This window comes from Equus przewalskii, chromosome X, assembly GCF_037783145.1.
Source record: "Equus przewalskii isolate Varuska chromosome X, EquPr2, whole genome shotgun sequence".
NCBI classification, from domain to species: Eukaryota; Metazoa; Chordata; class Mammalia; order Perissodactyla; family Equidae; genus Equus; species Equus przewalskii.
The window spans coordinates 105,614,348-105,636,872 of NC_091863.1; the positions used below are offsets into that span (position 1 = coordinate 105,614,348).

Sequence of the window (22,525 nt, forward strand, 5' to 3'; positions counted from 1 at the left end):
GTCAGAAGGATTTTAGTAAGGGGAACATGACAATTAAGTAAAGAGAAGGAAATATGGTTATTACAGAAAGAGTAATGTGGATCCAGCCTGGTCTTATTGTTTGGGCTACCATTAAAAGTCAGATGCTGGACTGCAGGATCCAAAGTTTTCAAAACCTGCTCAATCAACTAATATATGATATACCTTGGTGTCCAGCTTGTATTTTGCTTGCCATTGGTGATAGTAAACTGAGGCCCTGGAAAAACTGAGAAGCCTCAGAAGCTTGGACTCTAGCTTCTACTTTCAGCTGTCAGACTACTATATAGTTATTCACATACCTCATCGGTCAATATTTCTTTACTATATCAAATAAGGAAAGGGCCCAATGACATCCAATAATGACAATGATGATGATGATGATCACAATGATGATAACTACTAAAATAATAACATGCATTGAATATCTCTTATGTGCCAAGGGTTTTACATGCATTATCTCTTTTAATCCTTGTAACAGTCTAGTGAGGTAAGGTAGATACTAGTATATCCATTTCACACATGAGGTATTTAAAGATCAGGGAGGCTAATTTACTTGTCTAAGTTCACAGAGCCAGGACTCACAAGCTAGTCTGTCTGAGTGATGAGCCCACTCTTTTAAGCATAATTGAATATACTGTAATTCTCCCAGATAGCAAAATATACAAATGGGTATCTGGAAATTTTGCACATGCCAGTGCCTATAAGGCTGAATATTTACCTAAATTTCTTACTTTTATCCAGATGCCTGGCTTCGTATAGGCCAAACTGAACTGTGACCTGAGCAGAGGTATCTACCCTTTCTCAAGTCATTGCCTTCACACCCCAATTCATGTTTTTCTCAAAGGATTTCCTATTTGCATTCTGGTTTAAGAATCAAGTCCTTAAACTTACACAAACTACCATTGTGAGCTTCAGTTATCCTTTGAGAGCATGGCATGTAATCAGCCTCCTTAAGTACTTTGAATTAAGTGATACGCAGAGAACAGCTTGCCTTTAATAGATCTCCTTACCTGATCTCAATGGGACCCTGTCTCAGGTATTAAAAAGAAAAAAACCAATTAGCTGTAATTGCTGCTCTCCGTGGATATGTTGCGTTCTCATTGGCAGACAGCAGCTGGTGTGGGGAGGAGGCAGTGACTCAAATTTTCCAGGTGGAAATATCCCTCCCCCTTCTTCTTCACCACATTTCTCTTTCCCTCCAATGCATTCTATGACCCATGTATCTCTAAGACCTATGGCTTCATATTCAGCAATATGGGTATTAGAAATGGATGATCTCCTCAACAGAGGCCAGTCTCATTCCCAAAAAGTCAGGTCACTTGAACTTCCTTACAGTCTGTGCATCTACAATTAAGTATAAACATTTACTGGATGAAGGCTGTATGTCTAAGACTGTGTAGGTGGTCCACTGGTTAGACTGGAGAGTTTTCAAGGTAAATTCACATGAAACTTCTTCTTTTCGTGCCCAGAAGAGTGCTATATACAGAGTAGATGTTTATATTTAAATTTATGTTTAACATATTTATATGTTAAATTTATATTTAAATGTGTTAAAAATATGAATGAATAATTTAGGCTGCCTTTCCAAGGGCTCAAGGCAACGTTAGTCTCTGACCCTAAGAGGAAATGTTCAAGATTCTCCACTCCTCACCATAAATTCTGTCAAATTTTCCCCAAGACAAATCTAAGACTTCGAGCACTGGAAGTATCCTTAAGACATTATATAGTTCAGCCTCTACTTTAGGCAGGTAAACAACTACCCTGTAGTATAAATAGCAGCATTATATACTAGAAGAACAATTGACTAATTGTCAAACAGGTCTGACCATCCCCTCACTAATTGTGTGAATTAGTTGTCATTCAATTATTGTATTTATTAAAACAAAGTTTATTTGAATGCCTCTTCTGTGTCAGGCTCCACTCTAGGTAGTGGGAAGAGCTAGAGGCGAAAGTGGAGTGGACAGAAATGAATAAGACACGTTCTTTGTCTTTAAGGAACTCATTATTAAGTGGAGAGGCAGATACATATGCAAAGAATTACAGTAGATGTGATCAATGCTAAAATAGAAATATATGCAAAGTGCTTTAGTGGCATAGTGGGGGGAAAAAAGCCTAACTTTAGAGGAATGGTGAAAGATTAGGTGATGCTACACAGAATTTGTGACATTTGACATTTGATATTTGAGTTGGGCTTTCATAGATGAAAATGAGTTAACCCAGGAGAGGTGAGGAAGAGGTAAAAATGGAAACAGTGTGTGTAAAGTCATGGAGTCATCTTGATTGGGGATCCTTATGGCAGAAGTTGATTAAACACAGGAGAGATGTGGACAAATTTCCATTACAGGAAGATCACTCTGGTGACAGTGTAAAGAAGAGCCTAGGAAACCATTCTCAGTTCATGCCTGAGCCCTTGCCAGCCATTATGGTTGCACTGCCAGGGTGCACTGAGAAGAACATCAGATATACAGCTTGTATTATTCCTGCTTGGGTTTCCCATTCTAGAAATGGAAACACATCAAGCTGTTAGAAATTGTTATACTCGATGGATGTTGAGATCCCCTATCTTGGATGATAGTAACAAATGTTAAATTAAATATCTATGCTATGCACATTTTTTTGGTATTTAGGGTACTGTAGAGGAAATACAGAAGTAATAATGACAAGGTCCCTGCACTTAGAGAGCTTATAACTTACTTGTGAGAGAAGAGAAGCCTCCGAAAAGTCTAGAAATGCTTCCGTGCTGATACATAAAAGTGAGCTACTTAACAATTCTACTTTTTGTATAATTTACAATGAATTGTTAAACTTTAATGACTTTTCAATGAGTAATTTATTTACATGATTCCCATCTCAAAAGGTACACTTCCCCTCCATTTACCTTCTCTACAAAGAAGCAATCAATATCACCAAATTCATATGAATCTTTCTAGAACAGTCTATGCATCTAGAATTAAGTATAAATATTATTTCTTTTATGTTTAGTTATACAAATGGTGCAATACTATACACATTGCATTACATCTTGTTTTTTGTACTTGCAACATATCCTAGAGATCTTTCCATATCAGCACATGCAGAGCTGACTCACTCTTTTATGTTATTTTGTTTGTTTATGAATATATTATATTCCACTGTGTAAATGTGCTTTAATTTATTGAGCCAGTTAGGTTGATTTTAATCTTTTTTCAAATAAATAATTCTGAAATGAAAAACTAAAATAAATTTTAATCCCATGAAGTTTTTATCTCATGCATTTTTCTTAAGACTTTAGGTAGGGAAAGGAGACAGGCTGAAATTTAGATTGCATTACATTATTTTTCTCCTTCTTCTCACTTCCTATCTAACTCATTTTTCCCTAAGAAAAGTCATCTGCGGTAATGTCTTCTGTAGTCCAAGACAACCATTTTGAATACTACAAGATTCTAGGTTCCCCTCGGTTAGTAGATGATGGATTTAATCCTAAGTAAATCTTGGGCTCAAATTCACATTCAGATTTCAATGCTGTCTGGCTGAATGGTCCTCAGCAAGTGAGTTAATCTCTGTGACTCAGTCGTGATATCTGTAAAATGGGGATAATAACAGAAGCTAACTTACTGTGTTGCTGTGAGGCTTTAGCACAATAATCCATGCAAAGAACTTAGTGTAGTACCTGGCACCTACAAAATGTTCAATAGAAAAAAGCTCAACACACTTTCTGTTCATTAGTGTGAAGAAAGTTGATGGAACAAAGGAAAACTCATCATTTTCACAGTAAGTATCCTTGACACTGTAGAAATGTTTCCACTTTGTTGGGGTTTTCAGAAAGTGCTAAGAGCCACTAAAAAATCAAACTTCCTTTTGATGAGGTATACATTCCTCAACGCACCAATTTTCTCAGAGCTACCTTTATATCCTTGTTCCTTAGGGTGTAAATAATAGGGTTGAGCGCAGGGGTAAGCACTGTATACAAAAGGGAAAGCAACTTCAGTAAGTCTTCATCCTGAGGCCCTGATGGAAAGCCATAGACAATGCCCAGTGTCCCATAATACAGACAGACCACTGTCAGATGGGAGGAACAAGTGGAGAAGGCCCTCTGCTTCCCTGTGATAGAAGGAATTCTCAGAATGGTGGAGATGATGCAAGTATAAGAAGCCAGATTTAGCAGGAAGGGGCCGAGGGCGAATAAAGAGGTGCATATAAAAGAGATAATCTCAGCTACTTGAGTATCAGTGCAGGCCAGTTTCATGATGGGCTTCAAATCACAGAAGAAGTGGTCAATCTCATTGGCAGCACAGAATGTTAACCGAAAAATGAAGACCATGAGAAGAATAGGTGCCACAAATCCAGCCACCCAAGAGGCACCAGCTAGCTGTAAGCAACCACAGTGGTCCATAATGGTGGAGTAATGCAACGGGTTACAGATGGCTATGTAGCGATCATAAGACATTACAGCCAGGAAGAAGCATTCTGTAGCCACCAAGGCAGCAAAAAAATAAAACTGGCAAGCACAGCCTGGGAAAGAAATAGGTACATGAGCTGATAGCAATGTCCTCAACATCGTGGGCTCAATGGTAGTGGTATAGCTAATCTCTAAGCAGGAGAAGTGGCCAAGAAAGAAATACATAGGGGTGTGCAGGGAGTGATCAGTTGACACCACAGTTAGGATTACAATGTTGCTTATGAGAGTCATCACATAGATGACCAGAAATACCCCGAAAAGAAGAAACTGAAGGCCGTGGAGATCCCCCAAACCCAAAAGGATAAATTCTGAAACTTGAGTCATATTTTCTTCTTCTCTGCTGACCATGATTTGGATCTAAAAAAAATATGAAGAATTACCATTGAGCAAATGCTATTTTTAGGAAAAAAATCAAACTGCTAGAGATATCATGCATATTGAGAGTAATTGGCTTCTTCCTGGATGCTCAGGATCCTTAATCTTAATTAACAAATTTGACCACAGTCTCCCGGGGGCCATTTGGAAAGTTAATCCATAACTTCAGTTACCTCACCTTATATAGAACGTATGAGACTTTGAGACTGTGACTATGACATCTAAATATACACACTTTGCTGATATTTATTTTGAAAAAAATAGAGGGAAAATGTTCTATCTGTGGAAATCTTACCCTGGTTGTTCCTACAGCTACTAGTGGTTTTATCATCAGCACTGAATATTCTGAATCACCTATGTGTAATTTGTATAAGATCTATTATTAAAATCTATTTTTGTTTTAGAAATTCCATACCAATTAAATTATACCAATTGAATTTCATCATGTCAAAAGATGTCTAATTCTTAAAACTTATTTTGATAGCAAGTTCTCTAAACATTAGTAGAGGAGGCATAGTGGAGTGAGAGTGAAATAGTGATGACAGGGAGATGATAGGAGAAAGAGACATACCTGAATTCAAATTCTAGCTCTGCCACTTAATGGCTGTGTGTCTTTGAGTAAGTCACTTCACTTATCTGACAGTCAGTTTCCTTGTCTATAGGATAACAAATTAATTATGTGTAACATGTTTTGCACAATCACTGGTCCATATTAGACATTTAATACATTCATTCATCCATTCAACAATATTTATTGAATGCCTACTATGTGTCAAACTCTTTGAAAGTTGCCTGGAGTAAAATCATGAAAAAGTCAAGATTTGTTTTACCAAATCAGGAATACTCTCTATGTCTCACGGAGTTAACATTTAGTGTGAGAGAAAGACTATAAATAAGGAAAGATACCCATAAAATAATCTTGAGTTGTTTACTATGAATTTAAAAAACAAGGACCCAAAATAAGAAATATGCTGTATATATGTGTGCTTGGGAGAGGGGTATTTTGGTTGGTGTCATCAAGAAAAGCCTAAGAAAATGAGACCTAAAAATATGGGAAGGAAATAGTCATGCAGGAGTTGAGAGTGGGGGTAAGAGAGAGTATGCAGGGCAGAGGGAACAGACTTTAAGGAGAAATGATTTCGAGTGTTTGAAAAACTGAACAAAAACAACATATGGTGGAAGGGGAGTTGGAGAGAGAGAGAGAAACAGAGAGAGACAAAAGCAGACAGAGATGAAGAAGAAAGACATAGGAAAAATAGGAAAGGGTCAGATCATTCAGGTCTTTGTAGGCCATGCTATCGAATGTAGATTTTAAATATGGTAGGATACAAAGTCAATATATAAAAATCAGTTGCATTTCTATACACTAACAATGAAATAGCAGAAAAAGAAATCAAGAATACAATCCCATTTACAATCGTGACAGAAAGAATAAAATACCCAGAAATAAATTTAACAAAGGAGATAAAAGACCTTTACACTGAAATCTATAAAACATTGTTGAAAGAAATCAAAGAAAACTCAAAGAAATAGAAAGATATTCTATGCTTACAGATTGGAAAAATTAGTGTATTTAAAATGTCCATATTACCTAAGGCAATCTACAGTTTCAATACAATCTCTATCAGAATCCCAACATTTTTCAGATAAATAGAACAAAGAATCCTAAAATTTACGTGGAACAGCAAAGGACCCTGAATAGTCAAAGCAATCCTGAGAAAAAAGAACAAAGCTGGAGGCCCCACACTCACTGATTTCAAAGTATACTACAAAGTTTTAGTAATCAAAGCAGCATGATATTGGAAGACAAACAGATGCACAGACCAGTGGAACAGGATTGAGGGCCCAGAAATAAACCCACACATTAATGAATTAGTAAGCAATTTTTGACAAGGGATCCAAAAACATACAATGGAGAAAGGAAAGTCTCTTCAATAAATGGTGTTGTGAAAACTGGACAGTCACATGCAAAAGAATGAAACTAGACCACTATCTTACACCATACACAAAAATTAACTCAAAATAGATTAAAGATTTGAATTTAAGATCTGAAACTGTAAAACTCCTAGAAGAAAACATAGGCAGTACGCTCTTTGACATCAGTCTTAGTATCTTCTTGAATGTATCTCCTCAAGGAAGGGAAACAAAAGAAAAAATAAACAAATGGGACTACATCAAACTATAAAGCTTCTACGTGGCAAAAGAAACCATCAACAAAATGAAAAGACAACCTACCATTTGGGAGAAGATATTTGCAAATCATACATCCAATAAGGGGTTAACATCCAAAATGTATAAATAACTCATACAACTCAACAACAAAAAACCAAACAACTTGATTAAAAAATGGGCAGAGGATCTGAACAGACATTTTCCACAGAAGATATAGAGATGGCCAACAGGCACATGAAAAGATGACCAACGTCACGAATTATTAGGGAAATGCAAATCAAAACCACAATGAGATATCACCTTATGCCCAACAGAATGGCTATTATTAAAGAGACAAGAAATAACAAGTGTTAAAGAGGATGCGGAGAAAGGGGAATCCTCATACACTGCTGGTGGGTATGTAAACTGGTGCAGCCACTATGGAAAACAGTATGGAGATTCTTCAAGAAATTAAAAATAGAACTACCATATGATCCAGCTATTCCACTTCTGAATATTTATCCAAAGAACACAAAAGCACTAATTCAAAAAGATATATGCGACTCTATGTTCATTGCAGGATTATTCATAATAGCCAAGACTTGGAAACAACCTAAGTGCCCAGTGATGGATGAATGGATAAAGAAGACATTGCATATATACACAATGGAATACTAGTCAGCTATAAAAAAGATGAAATCCTGCCATTTACAACAACATGGATGGACCTTGCAAGAGGCTATTATGCTAAGTGAAATAAGTCCAATGGAGAAAGCCAAATACCATATGATTTTACTCATACGTGGAAAATTAAAAACAATGAGAACAACAAAAAACACATAGAGAATAGATTGATGGTTACGAGGAGAAGAGGGGTGCAGGGAGGGCAAAAGGCGTAAAAAGGCACATTTGTATGGTGACAGATGGCAACTAGATTTTTGATGGTGAACACAGAAGTGGAAATATAATGATGTGCACCTGAAATTTATGTAATGTTATAAAACAATATGTCCTGAATAAAAAATAAAATTAACAAAGAAATCAAAAAATAAATAAAAGTTTCAGTTTCTAATTGGAAAACATATTGTAGGAAATCATTGGAGAGTGTTAAGCAGCATTATGACCAAATTTACAGCTTAAAATCACTTTTTTAGATTTTATTTTTTCCTTTTTCTCCCCAAAGCCCCCTGGTACCGTAGCTGTATATTTTTAGTTGTGGGTCCTTCTAGTTGTGGCATGTGGGATGCCGCTTCAGCATGGCCTGATGAGCGGTGCCACATCTGCACCCAGGATCTGAACCCCTGAAAACCTGGGCCGCCGAAATAGAGCTCGCGAACTTAGCCACTTGGCCATGGGGCAGGCCCCTAAAATCACTTTTGATGCTGTCTAATAAATGAACTAGAGGAAGAACTTCCGGGACAGAATGAGATAGTTAAGAGACTATTTCAGCGGACCACATGAGAGATGATAGTAAACCTGAATAAAGTGGTTGCAAAGAAGATGGAGAGAATACAGGTTCAAGACACATTTTGGAGATACAAATGTCAGGACTTACTAAGAAGTTAGATGTGAGGAGTGATCAAAAGTGAACTATCAAAGATAACTCCAGGGTTTCTGGTTTGAGTAACTGATTTCATTTAATTAGATGGTGATAATGTGGAGGGAAAGCTGAGGAGGAACACAAGTTCAATTTGGAAGTACTAAGTTTGAGATGTTTATGAGAATTCTGGGTGGAGAAGTAGACAGCTGGATTTGAGAGTATGTAGCCCTGAGAAGAAGGCTGGAATGGGATATAAATTTAGGAATCATCAGAATATAGGTAATATTCAAAGCCCTGAGACTGGATAAGATGACTTACAGAGAGATTATGAATATAGAAGAATGCCCTACACTGAGCTTTAAGACTCTCTTAAGCCTGACAGAGAAGGAGAAGTAAGGAAAGGATATTGAAAAGGAGGATTCAGTGAGGTAAGATGAAAACCAGGAGGAAACAGAATAACAGAAGCCATATTTCAAGAGAATTGTTGATTGTGTTGAAAGCTGTTGTGAAGTTAAAATGAAGACACAGAATAGTCTCTTATGTTTGGTTACACAGATAATAGATTCAGTAGAGTGGAGGAAACTTAAGGGAAACAGAAAGATTGCGTGGTAACCATAGAGATGATCAGTGAGCCTGCCGTTTGTATGCTGACAGGAATAATCCAGCATAGAGAGGATATTAATGATGCATAATTAAATAAGGAGCTAACTTTGAGGGTGAAATCTTTTAGAAAGTAAGAGGAGATGGGATACAGACCACAAGTGGAGGGGTGAACTTTTGGTAAGTGCAAAAACACCTCATCTTTTTAACAAGAGGAAGAATGGAGAAAATAGATGCAGTTGTAGTTAAGTTGCTACATTTAACTTTAGAAAGATGATGGAGTCTGTTTTTAATGATTTCTGTTTTCTTAATGAAGTAGGAGGTGAGGTCATCATGTAAAAGAGAGGGTCGAGGAGGACTCATGGGAGGTTTGAGGGCAGAGGAAAAGCTGTAAAATAGTCATATCTGGAAATGAGAAGGCTATCCTTCTAGAACAAATATTGCAATTTCCAGGCAGTATTGAGTAGCACTTTGACCTTTGAGATCATAAATTTAATAAGGTGAAACCAGACTGCTTTCTTGCATGATCTTCTCTGGCAATGTTTAGCTGCCAGGATGGAGTAGGCAAATAGTTGGTTTCAATCAGATTTGAAGTTTGCCAAATGCAAACAATGGAGGAAAGGAGGAGCAAAAGAGTTGGGGGACATTTGAAAAAAAAAGTTATAATGAAGGACCATATGATAAGTTTTAAGTCTTTCCCACTTCCTTCTAGTGATTATTAAAGAAAGGACTTTAGAAACATTTGACGGACGCTTTAATAGTGTAACTGAAAAAGAAGATCCAGGCAGGTACAGTGTCTTTCCTCGCATCCCAGATCCAGTCAGTAATAGTCCAGGAACTAATATCCAGGTCTCATTTTCTAGTTCTTGCTCTTTCCATTACAGCACACTCTTAAACTTTCTGCTTTCTTTTCATCTCTCTTCAGTGCCCTGCCCTTAATGTGTAATATGTAAGTTCCTGAAAAAAGACTTACCTTCATTTTAGTAAATTTGCATGTCAGGAGCTTAATACCCTTCAAAGAACTTTCAGGTCCATCATCATTTTTAATCTCCCCAACTATCTTGCAAGATATTTGGGAGCAGGTCTTTGATTTGTCATTTGACTTTTCAGATGAGAAAATGGAGAATAATGATTATTACAGTACCACATTGTACTTGTATTTCAATCATAACTCTTTCTCTTGGAGATAAAAAGTTAATCTGTTGTAAGTTGATGTAAGTGTGAATTTACAAGATGCTAAGTTTATTATGAACCAGGAGTTTTTGTCAGGTAACTGGATAATAAGAACCACATGGAGATTGCCATCATCTGAGCTGAACAACAAATATAAGAAATTGAGATGGATTTCTATGATGGTGACAAAAAACCTGCTTTAGGAAAAAGAGGTTTAGAGGACAGGATGAAGTAAACTGTTTCAGAGATATGGTGGGTATCTCTCTCCTTCGGGAAAAAGGAGAGAGAAGGCATTCCAGGCAGGGAGAATAATGTGAGAAAAGGTCCAGTAACCTGAGGACCATATTGGCCATTGATTTTGGAAAGATTGCTCGAGAAAATTGAGTAGGGGGCTTAGGAAAGAAAAGGGGGAACCACACACATTTTTGAAGAAAGGCCAGAAAAAGATTTTAAAAATGAGTCGGAGAAGTGGGAGAAACAAAGAGAGTCATAGCACAGAGTCCAAGGAAGGAAAGGAACCATCAGAATTGTTACTAAAGAAGGTGTTGTGAATATTGGAATGCTGGGGCAAGAATCCTGACTGCACTGAGGTGGGGAGGTGAAAAGTAAAAACAACAGATGTGGGTTATTATTTCAAGAAAACTGTTGGTGAAGTAAAGGAGAGAGAGAGAGAACCAAAAAACTAGAGGTAAAAGACAGGACTGACCAAGATTCTAGGCGAAAAGTCTAAGTCTAGAGAGAGGGAAATATGAAAGACATGCAAAGGAGTGAGTGATGGAGCAAGGAGGGTATCAGTGGAGGTTAGAGGGGATGGGATGGGGAAATACACAAGTGGAGGTATCTTCAAGCAATAAAGAAAGATCATCTTTTAGAAGAGGAGAAGGGCATAAAGATGGGTGTGGATAATGATTATCAAGATAATTACCTCATCTTTTTCCTTCCACTTGAATTTGGAAACTTAAGTGATCCCGAGGTGGCTACGATGAGACCATGTAGAGATGTTCACTTTGCTTCCTCAGAGTCTGTCTTCTTGTTCCATCTGTATATGTGGAGCCCCAAATTCTTAGCAGAGACCAAATTAGGTTGCTAAAACAGGTAGCTGGTTTGCTGTACCACTACTATGTTGCTTGACCAGGAGTAGACCCAGCAACAGCATGACAGACAAGTCATTATATGTCCTTTAAAAAGATTCGACAAGACCTTAAGAATCATCGCTCTCCAATCTTCCCTTTTATATCTGCACAATTATATTTTTCTTCCTACCTTCCTTGGAGCCCACCAGGCTTCCAAAAGGAAGAACAAAGTGTACTTCACCTAAAGGGACTTTCGGTTTTCAAGTAGTTGTGGTCAAAGTATTTTTAGCTCTTGCAGTGCCCTCCTTTGGATTTAGAAAGGCATAATGCTTGCCAATGTATTTATCTTTTAAATACTCCTACAACCTTCTGCAAGCGGGGACTGGTAGATACAGTTCAAACAAGAAAACCAATTATCTTTAAGTTTGGCTCCCAGGGGAACATTGCTTTTTAATTGAGAGATCAATGTTGGAGTCTCATGACATTCTGAACTTCCATTCAGTGACTGCTGACTAATGGTGTCAAATTGAATATTGGAGTATCTGACATGTCACATGGGTCAGAGCCACAATCCATCTAGGCCAGTCTCCAGAGGCTGCTAAAAGAACCAAAAAATAGCTTGGGGATGATACAACGTGAAAAGAAGTGAAACTAGTGACAGAAATCTGGGTTCTAGACCTGGATCTCCCACTGTGTGTGCAATCTGGTGTGTCACTTATCTCTACTCAATCCCAGTTTTATTCTACTTTGAGTGGGGGCACTAATCCACACCCTGCTGACCTCACAGTGTTGTTGCAGGACTCAAACGAGATGCTGTGTGGGAAACACTTTGTTAACTAGAAATCTACATGCTCCATGCTAATATCATATTTTAAGAGTGTGCTAATGATGTTGCTGATCATAAAAGTTGAGGATAGTTTTGTCTTTAAGTTCAAAAAAATCTGGACCCCTAAAACTGGAAGTAAAACTCTTACCGTTTTATGTCGTTAAATATAGCCTGCAAACATCTAAATCCCCTTTCTCCAAAGACTTCAGTCAACTCTAAGTAAATTCTACACTCTAATTAAAAGCACAACTGTTATAGTTTGGTTCTTATAATCAAATTAAAAGTCCTGTTACATAAGATGTCAGAGATAGTTTTTTAAAGCAATTGCCTTGTCCATTTTTCTATCCTTGTTGGACATCTTGCCCCTGGCCCCCTGAGTAAGTTTCTTCAATGCTGGTTTTATTTGCCTTATATAGTTTCCTGGCTGTACAGAAAAATGTTGGTTGGGAGTAGTAGAATCTCTTTGTATAGTGCTTAGTGAGGTCTCTCCTGTATTTCTTTGATGGCTATGTGACATCCTTTAATGCTACATGAACATCACATAAAACAGAGAACTTGCACAGATATGACCATTGCCTTTGTTATCCCAGGTCATCATCATTGTCACCATTTGGTTATGAAGTTCACAAACAATATAAGGTCTCTCCTCTGTGTCAGGCAGTACTCTGAATGCTAGAGATACAAAGGTGAAGAAAGACCTTGCAGCCCAATGACTAGTGGAAGTGTCAGATATGAAAACAAAGCAATGAAATTGCAACATGATAAATGCAACAATAGGACTCTGTATAACGTATAGATGTAGCGCAGAGAAAGGAGTTTTGGGGTCAGTTTGCAGGGAAAGCAGAACAGTGAAGGTCTATTGGAGGGCCTGCCGTCTATGTTGGGACTTTTTTCATTTGTTAATTTCTTTCCAAAGCACTTTTCCATCTATTATTTCATTAAATCTTTACAATGCTTTGAGTTTTGAAGGATAAATAGAAGTCTTTCAGGTCAATAAGGAGATGGAAAGAGTTTCGGTCAGAGGGAGTATTATTTGCCACTAAGGAGTGACAAGAGAGGAGGCTGGAGAAACAGGCAGGCACAGAAAATGGAGAGACTTGTACACCATCCTAAGGAGTTTGGACTTTATCCTGAGATCAATAAGAAGCCATTAAATGGTTTTTAAATAGGGAAGTGGCGTAGTCATGTTCATGTTTTAGAAATACTTTGGGTGGCTAAGCAAATGATAAGTTAGAACTAAAAGAAAAGACTCCAGGCAGAAAGTCCAGTGAGGAGGCTGTTACTTTAATTCAGGAGAGAATGGTGGTCATTGGAAAAGGAGAGGAGGCAATGCCTCCAGGCAACAGTAACATCATTGTCATTGTCACTAAGATCATTTTCCATCTTCGTCATCATTCAACTTTATCAAAAGTAATTTGTCAAGATATAATTCTTGCGAGTATTGGCAAATGTGAATAGATCATAACCCTGAAGTTCACTTGTGACTTAGTTATTTGATGTCAACTCATGTTTCCCATAGAAACAACAGGAGTCCCAAATCCCTGGCCATCCCAGCCAACACTATTTAAAGCAGAAAGTACTTGAAAGGCTTATGTTTGCAGTGAAATATATTTGTTCTTTAATAATAGTTCTTGCAATGAATAAATGAATGAATAAATGAAGGAAGAAACATATGAGTATAATTTACTGACACAGGCAAGGACCTGTACTAGATACGGTGGAAGATGCAAAGATGTCTCAGCTATAGCTCTTGGCCTTGAGGGAAATGAAAAAAATCTTAGCTGGACAGCTCACCAAAGTGACACCTCCTCCCTAATTGCCAGCCTGCTTGTCACCAAGGCTCAGCAGGAAGTTCGGTTAAAAGAAAATCCAATAAATGTTATGTAATCTTCAATACGCAAAGAATACTAATCTAAAGATTACACAAAGTATTGGGTCTTTGATTTTAAGTTCATAAATTTTTCAAATTTAATTTTAATGAGCAATACATAATTTGTGCATAGTGAATGATTAAAACAGTATAATTAACCTTCCCTCCAGCCCCGGACCACCACTCCCTCTCCCCAGAGGCAACTACTATAAACAGTTTGTTGTGGGTGCTTCAAGAAATTTCGTAGGCTTATACAGCATTCATATACATTTATATTTGTTTCATACTTACACAAAAGTGACCACATAGTTCATAATAATTTTCTAGAGCTTTTTATTTTAAGATATCTTGAAGTTCTTTATGTATCTGCACACAGAGATCAATCTAATTCATTTTAACACTTGCATAGTGCTCTAACATATGGATAAGCCATTATTTATTTATTTTTGTTACAGAGCTTGCTTTCTAACAAATAAAACATTAAAACAGTGAAAATTTCTTTTGTCCCCAGCCCCATTTCTCTTGGGCCCCAGAGGCATCCACTGGCCTAAAGTTGATATGTGTCCTTCATGTTCGTATTTTTATCCTTCTACTACGTATAAATGTATCCATAAACAATATGTGATAATATTTTGCATGTTTTAAATTCTGCACAAATGGCATCATAATTTTTTGCAACTTGCTTTTTTCTCCTGCTTCACATTTGTTTTTTCAGACCTATCCCTGTTGATACATGTTGTTCTCATTCAGTTATTATGATTTACCTTGCTTTTTGTTATATTGAATACTGTGACTTTGTTTGTTCTTCCTTATAGCTTACTTGCTAAAAATAAGAGTCCTGCAATTGAAATTATTTTTTTCACACCCTTGCTTTGAGGTTGCGTTGGATGGATTAACAAAAGGATGAAAGATTCTTATAAATTGAAAATCTGAACATTTTTTTGTCTAGAAAAGGATGGACATTTATAAATGTTCATAATTTTCAGCCATTACAAACAATGTTGCAATAAATATCCTTGAATATTTTTCTCATATTTCTTTAAGGTACCCAGGAGTTGAATTTCTGGCTCAGAGTATATTCATATTTTCCTATTTACTAGGTAGTAGTAAATTGCTCTCTAAAGTGGATGTACAAACACACATTTCCACAAGCAGTGTATAAAAGTATCTGTTTCCTCACATTCTTGCTAGCATTTGGTATTAGGTTTTTATTTGTGGCAATCTGATGGCTATGCAACAGTATCTCTGTGCTAATTTAATCTGCATTTCCCTATTATTAGAGAGGATAAAAGCATGTTTTCACCTATTTACTGGCCACTCAGGCTTTCTCTTCTGTGCATTGTCCGATAATATTTTGTGCATTGTTAATTTAGGTTGTTTTTTACTAAATTCAGTCTTTTATGTAGTCTGTGTGTTGTATATTTGTTGAAAATGTCTTCTCCAAGTCTGTCACTTAACAATTAACTTTGTTTATTATAATATCTTATAACGTAGAAGGACAGAGGTTTTTTTCGTGATGTGGTCAAATTTATTAATCATTTACAATTTGTGTTTTTCATGTCTTAATTAAGAAATTTTTTCCTACCCCAATATCATAAATATATTACTTTAAATTTCTTTTAAAATTTAAAGGTTTTTAAAAACGTTTAGTTATTAAATCCATCTGGAATTTATTTTTGTATATGATGCAATGTAGGAAACTAATTTTATTCATTCAAATATGAAGAAGCAATTGTTCCTAAACCATTTATTGAATAATACATCCTTTACTCCCGTGATCTACAATGCCAGTTCTGTCACACAGCAAGATTTCTTATATTCTCAGATTTGTGTCTGGGTCTCTCTTTCCTCCAGCTGATCTGTTTGCCTCTTTCTACACAAATACTACTCTCTTTTAATTATTATAGTTTTCTAAGTCTTGCTATATGTAGGATAAGTCCTTCCTATTTGTTCTTCTTCATAATTGTCTTGGATATTCTTGGTCATTTAACTTTTCATATGGATTTTAGAATCAGCTTGTTAAATTTCATGAACAATCTGTTGGAAGTTTGGAATTGTATTGAATTTATAGATTAATTTTGGGGATTGTGGACATCTTTAAGCTAATGGGTTTTCCTATATGAGAAAATGGTAAATATCTTCCTTTATTAAAGTCTTCTCTTATGTCCTTCAATAGTGTTTACAATAATTTATGGAAAGATCATGAGCATCTTTTGTTAGAGTTATGCTTAGGTAATAGTACTGCTGCTTGTTATTGAGGATGGTAGCTTTATTTTCACCAGCTTTTTTGAAGCATAATTTACAAGCAATAAAATTCACCGATTATAATGTGATGAGTTTTGACAAATATATACAGTTGTGTAATCGTCACTCCATTCAAGATATAGAACATTTCCGTCACTCCAAAAAGTTCCCTCATCCCCTTGAAGTGAGTTTTTTCCACCCACACTGGGTCCTTGTCAACCATTGATATGTTTCCTGTCACAATAGTTTATCTTTTGCTAGAATTTCATAGAAATGGAATTATATAGTATGTAGAGTATGTAGTCCTTTGTGCCTGGTTTCTTTTACTGAGCATAATGTTTTTGAGATTCACCCATGTTTTTGTTTGTATAAAACAAAACAGAAAAAAAATGTTCAAAAAAAGAGTATGAAAAAATGTTTCCTTTTCATTGCTGAGTAGTATTCTATTGTATGGATGTGCCACAGTTTGTCTATCCATTAAACAGCTCATGGTTGTTTCCAGGCTTTGGTTATAATGAATAAAGCTATTATAAACATTCACATGACAAGTCTTTGCGTGGACATGTTTTCATTTCTCTTGTGTAAATTCCTAGGGTGAGTCCTATGGTAAGTGTGTTTAACTTTACAAAAAATTGCCAGTCTGTTTTAATAAGTGGCTATACCATTTTGCATTCCTATCAGCAATGTATGGAGTTGTAATAGTTGTCCCCCATCCTTAACTATATCATCTGGTTTCTATTTTACGTTTTAGCCAGGGAATGGTAACTTTTTAAAAATTGTGTTTTCTAATTGTTTTTTGCTACTGTATAGGGTTATTATTCATTTTTTAAAAAATATATCCTATGCAGCAACATTAATGAACTCCCTTAATAGTTAAAATAACTTGTCTGAAAATTCTCTTTGGTTTTCTATGTAGCCAATCAGATAGTCCATGAATAATGACACTTTCTTTCTGTCCAATGCTTAAATCTATTTAGATTCTTTGTGTTATTGAATTGACAATGATCTCTCCAATGCTATTTTAAATAGTAATTTGGAAAGCAAGTATCCTCATCTTGTTCATGGCTCTAACGAAAATGTTTCTAAAGTTTCTACATTAATTATAATGTTTATTGTAGGCTCTTGGTAGATATCTTTTGTCAGATTAAATTTTTTCCTCTATTCTATGATTTGTTTAGAGACTTTTTTTCCATACAGAGGTGCTGAATTTCACTTAATTTTTTTTAATCTATCGATTTACATATTGTTTTCTCTTTAATCAGCTTAAGTAATGCTTGTAGTAATGGGTTTTCTAAAATTAGACTATCCTTTAGTTCCTGAAATCAAGCGCTTTTGATCATATTGTATTACTTTTTATACATTTGTTAAGTTCAAGTAACTAGTATTTTAATTAGGACTTTAGAGACTTTCATCAAAAGTGAGATGGGCATATACTTTTTGATCCTTCTAACAAGCTTGTCTAGTTTTGGTATCAAGGTTTTACTGACCTCATAAAATGGATTGGGCAGCTTTTCTCTTTTTCTATTCTCTGGAATATTCTATATAATGTAGAGCTTGTCTGTTCTTTGGTAGTTTGATAAAACTTGACTGTGAAAGAATATAGAATTGATGCCTTTGGTGGCAGAGGGGTTGGCTACCGATTGAATTTCTTCAGCGTCTAAGGGCCTATTCGTGTTTTCAATTTCTTCTGGATAAAAATTTTGTTGATTTGCATTTTTCTACACAATTTTCTGTCCCATCAATTTTTCATATATACTGGTATAAAATATTTCATAGCATACTCTAATTATTTTAAAAATGTTAAGTATTTATTTAGTACTGTCCCCATTTTCATTGCTAATAATAGTTATTCAGGTCTTGATTCTTTTTTACTTATTCAATTTTCTCAGAGTATTGTCTATTTTATCAAACTCTTAAAAAATTAGTTTTTGGCTTTATTAAACACTTTTATTTTTTGTTTCCTATTTCATTAATTTTGGTTTTGATATTATTTTCTTTCTTTTACTTTCTTCTGGTTTGCTTTAAGGTTCTTATCTAACTTCTTGAGTTGAATGCTTAACATATTAATATTCAGTTATTTTGTTTCGTAGTGCACGCATTGTATTTTCTTATGAGTATCACATCAGTTACTCTATAATTTGATATATGTCACTCAGTAATAACTGTTTGTAATTTTCATAAATTTTTTTCTTTATTCCATTTAAAAGGGTTTTGTGTCCAAATGTATGAAGGTTTTTGTAGATTTTTTATTAATTTATATTTTATTGCATTTTGATGAGAATGTCATTAATATGATACTACTTACTTGGAATTTATCAAGACTTCCTTTGACATTTGATTTGCGTTCTAGTTTTGTAAGTATTTCAAATGTGATTGAAAATAATGTATATCCTATATTTTTTGAGCCCAGGATTCAAAACGTATTTTGTGTGTGTGTGTGTGTATTAAGTCAAACTTAACAATTGTGTTGTTTAATATTATATATTCTTACATATCTGCTTACCAGTTTCTGAGAGCAGTGTATTAAAATTTCCCCTCTAGTAATAAGGATTTGTCAAATTTTTTCTTGCTATTCTGCCAAATTCTTTCATCTTTCAGAGCCTCAGTTTCTTTGTCTGTAAAGTTAAATGAGAAATCGTATGTAAAACAACAGGTACTGGGACTGTAGGCACTCAATCAGCCAGAGGTGCTCCTGCTTAGTCGTTATTACTATTATATATAATATTAGTAAATCCAAGCCCTGCCTTCTCAAGATGCTCTCAAGATGGCTTAGTTTTGGAGAGTGAGGCACAGCAGTGAGAATGGATCCCAAGCAAGGAATGCTAAATCAAGTTGGCCAGGTTATATCACCTAGACAGGGCCAGTGACAGTTAGGAGTCACTCCATTCACCAGAAAAAGCAGTTTCTTCTAGAATGAGGGTGTCTTGGGAACCTTCTTCAAGTCACCTAAGGGAGAATGGTTTCGGAGTGGAGTGAGCAATGACAGAACAAGGTAGGGGGCAGACCTCAGAATCCTTGCTTCAGCTAAGCAGGGCTCTAGGGCATTGGAGCCTCATGAAGTTGTTGAAGGAATACATGGCCACTGGTAAAATCTGTAAAGGTTGTAGACACTACTGAAGGCCATTTTCTTAAAATATGTTTCTAGAGAAGTTTTGGAAGTTTTCCTATGAGAAATAGTATTTTATGAGGTATCTGAGCAAGAGGCTAAAGTGATTGTTAGGAAAGCTCGCCTTCTTCTACCTGATCTAGTTTCAGGAAAAAGCCCTAAGAAGAGACCAGAGGGTGTGGTACCCTTCCACTCCCACCTGTACACTTTCTGAATAATGGGATGACAGGACTTTTCAGGATATTTTCTTTTTTTCTTTCCTTCCTCCCTCTTTTGTTCCCTTCCTCCATCTCTCTCTCTTCCTCCCTTCCTTCCTTGCCTTTCTTTCTCTCCTTTGTGTCTCAGATATGTCAAATGAGAGCTCAATCTAAACAAAATATGTTCCTGCTGACTCAGTCTCCAGTGTTCATCTCCCAGTGTCTTGATGTCACAATGTATAACACAAATCTAGGATTTAAGAAAAGTGAAATGATCACTCCAATGCAGACCGGTAAAGTAGTTAAACATGCAGGCTTTGGATTCAGACAGACTTGAGTTCAAAGTTCTGTCTCTATCTCAGTCTGGTTGTGTATGTGTGACTGAACAAGTCACAACTTCTCTGATACTCTTTTTCCTCATGTGTAAAATCAGGATAAAATCAAGCTATTGAACCCATAGAATATACAACAGAAAGAGTGAGCCTTAATGTAAATGATGGCTTTTGGGTGATTATGATGCATCAATGTAGGTTCATCAATTGTAACAAGTGTACTACTCTGGGTGGAAAATGTTGATAATGGGGGAGGCTATGCATGTGGGGGGGTATATGGGAACTTTCTGTACTTCCCCTCAATTTTGCTGAGAATCTAAAACTGGTCTAAAAAATAAAGTCTTAATTAAAATTTATTTTAAAATCAGTTTGTTCTGATGATTCAATGAGATAATGAGGATCTATCATAGTGTCTGGCATTTAGTAGACCAATAATAAATGCTGGCTCCCTATTCCTTTCTTAAACTCATCTGGTTAGCTCTGCCCTACTTTGAGCTCCACACAAACCCTCTTCAATTTTACATCAACTATGCATTACAGGCACATACTTGTTCATCCAATGGGCACTCATTTTCACAGCTAACTATTACTGGGAAAGCCAAATACAGATGTAACCCATTTCCCCAAGAAACTTTAATCTAGTTGGGAAAACAACACATATGCACACACACACATACATCAAATCAACACAAAACAATAGATTTGCAAATGCTGAATTATAATGCAGGGGGACAGAGGCATAGGAAAAGGTCAGACTGGAAGTACATATTGGAATGGAGGTAGAATATTAAAAAAAGAGAGGGAGGATGGATTAGTAACACACCTCTGGACTTTTCAGAGGGTTCAGAAGTAGACATAAATGACCATGGCATAGACCAAAGATGCAGTATATGCAAAGTCATTTTTTCTTCCCATGAGCATCATATATTGAATGCTAACTTGGTTTCAGGCACAAAAGTTGTTACATAGCTCTGAGACACCTTGGTCCTTCCCTCCAAGGCATACAATCTAGTAGAGAAGGAAAGATATGGTATAAGAAAGAAAGGAGTAAAATAAAGAACTATAAGAGTATAGGATGACTGCATGCTGCAATCATTGGTCTTAATGTTCCAAAGAAGGAGTGAACACTTTTGGTCAGCTCAGGAGGAGGGCTTTGATTAGAAATATGGGGAAGATTTTTCGCTGATGGAAAGTTAGGGCATTGTGGATGAGAAAAATAGTAAGTGCAAAGGAGAGGATATGAACTACGGGGAAGGGAAGAGGGGTTGTGAAAGATGAGGTTTAAGAGGTAAGACTGATTGTGGAGGCCTTGTAAGTTAAGGGATTTGAACTTTATACTGAGGACAATGAAGAGCCACTGAGGGATTTAAAGCAGAGCAATGATATGATCAGACTTCTGTTTAGAATAATCATAAAGCAGCAGTGAGGAGGATAAATTGATCGGGGCAAGCCTGGAGGCAATGAGACTGGTTAGGAGCCTACTGCAATGGTCCAGGCAAATGGTAGAATAGAGAAAAGCTATGCTCCAAGACAGAGGAATTCCCTATAAGGAAAGTGTCGGAAATAAGACCCTTCTCTGGGTCTGGCTACCTTTAGACTTGAAACAACTTCATTAGGTCACACTTGTTTAGACCTTGTCCAAACCTAACTTGACCACAAGTTTTGAGTCAGGAAGTAATTCCCTGATGGTCTTTTGTGATCAAGGGCTCAAATATGTTGGTTTTCCGGCCAGTCTGAGGACTGTGGACTGTAGACAGAGAACAGAGTAAAGCCAGAGTAAAGGTTTATGGAAAACTTGGCATCCGTAAAACATGACTCTTACCACAACTCTAAGCAACTACACATTCAAAGCTGCATATTGGGTCAAATTAGGGAAATCAGAGCTCTATTTAGAACTCCTCCACATATAGTGGTAAGAGATTATTTAGATGTTAGTAAGACCTACAAAGAAGGTATATGAGCCCTACCCAACCATCTCTCCATTTTCTTAATATCTGTTGTTTCCACCCAACCATCTCCCCATTTTGCCAATATATTTTGCTTCTAAGTTTGCCTTCTACCAAGCACCAGCCAAACCAGCATTTAGATTCTTCCATCTCAGCCTTTGATCCCAAATTCCTCTAATTCCCTTCACTATTTATCCATTCCTACCACTCCATCACTCTTCACAGACTTTATTCAAACCACCCACCTCTTCCTAGATTGGATTCTTTTATGAACCAAATCCATCCTGCTTCCCTCACCTTGAGTCCCCATCTCATAGCTTATGTTCTTGGTGCTTGCTGATAGGCAGTCCAGTAATCCAAGAGGTGATATAGCTGAGTGGAAAGAACATAAGCTGTTTGGACAAACAGACCTGAATTCAAATTCTATATTCACCATTCCTTAGCTGTGTGACCTTGAGTGAGTTACTTAATCATTTTTAGCTACTATTCTCATCCGTGAAATTAGAGCAACAATAGTATCTACATCACAGAGTTCTTGGGAAAATTATGAGATAACTGATTTAGCATTTAGCACACAGAAAGAACTCAATGAATGTCACTTTAAATAAAAAGTCATAGTTCAATTGCCTTTGGGTG

At 36.4% G+C, this 22,525-nt stretch overlaps 1 protein-coding gene across 1 annotated transcript; it reads right to left on the reverse strand.

Annotated features, from left to right (window-relative positions):
- Positions 1–3,874: 3,874 nt before the first annotated feature.
- LOC139080952 (olfactory receptor 10A4-like) lies at positions 3,875–4,804 on the reverse strand. The gene has a single exon (XM_070603888.1). The coding sequence runs from the start codon at positions 4,802–4,804 to the stop codon at positions 3,875–3,877; it is 930 nt and encodes a 309-aa protein (XP_070459989.1).
- Positions 4,805–22,525: the final 17,721 nt, after the last annotated feature.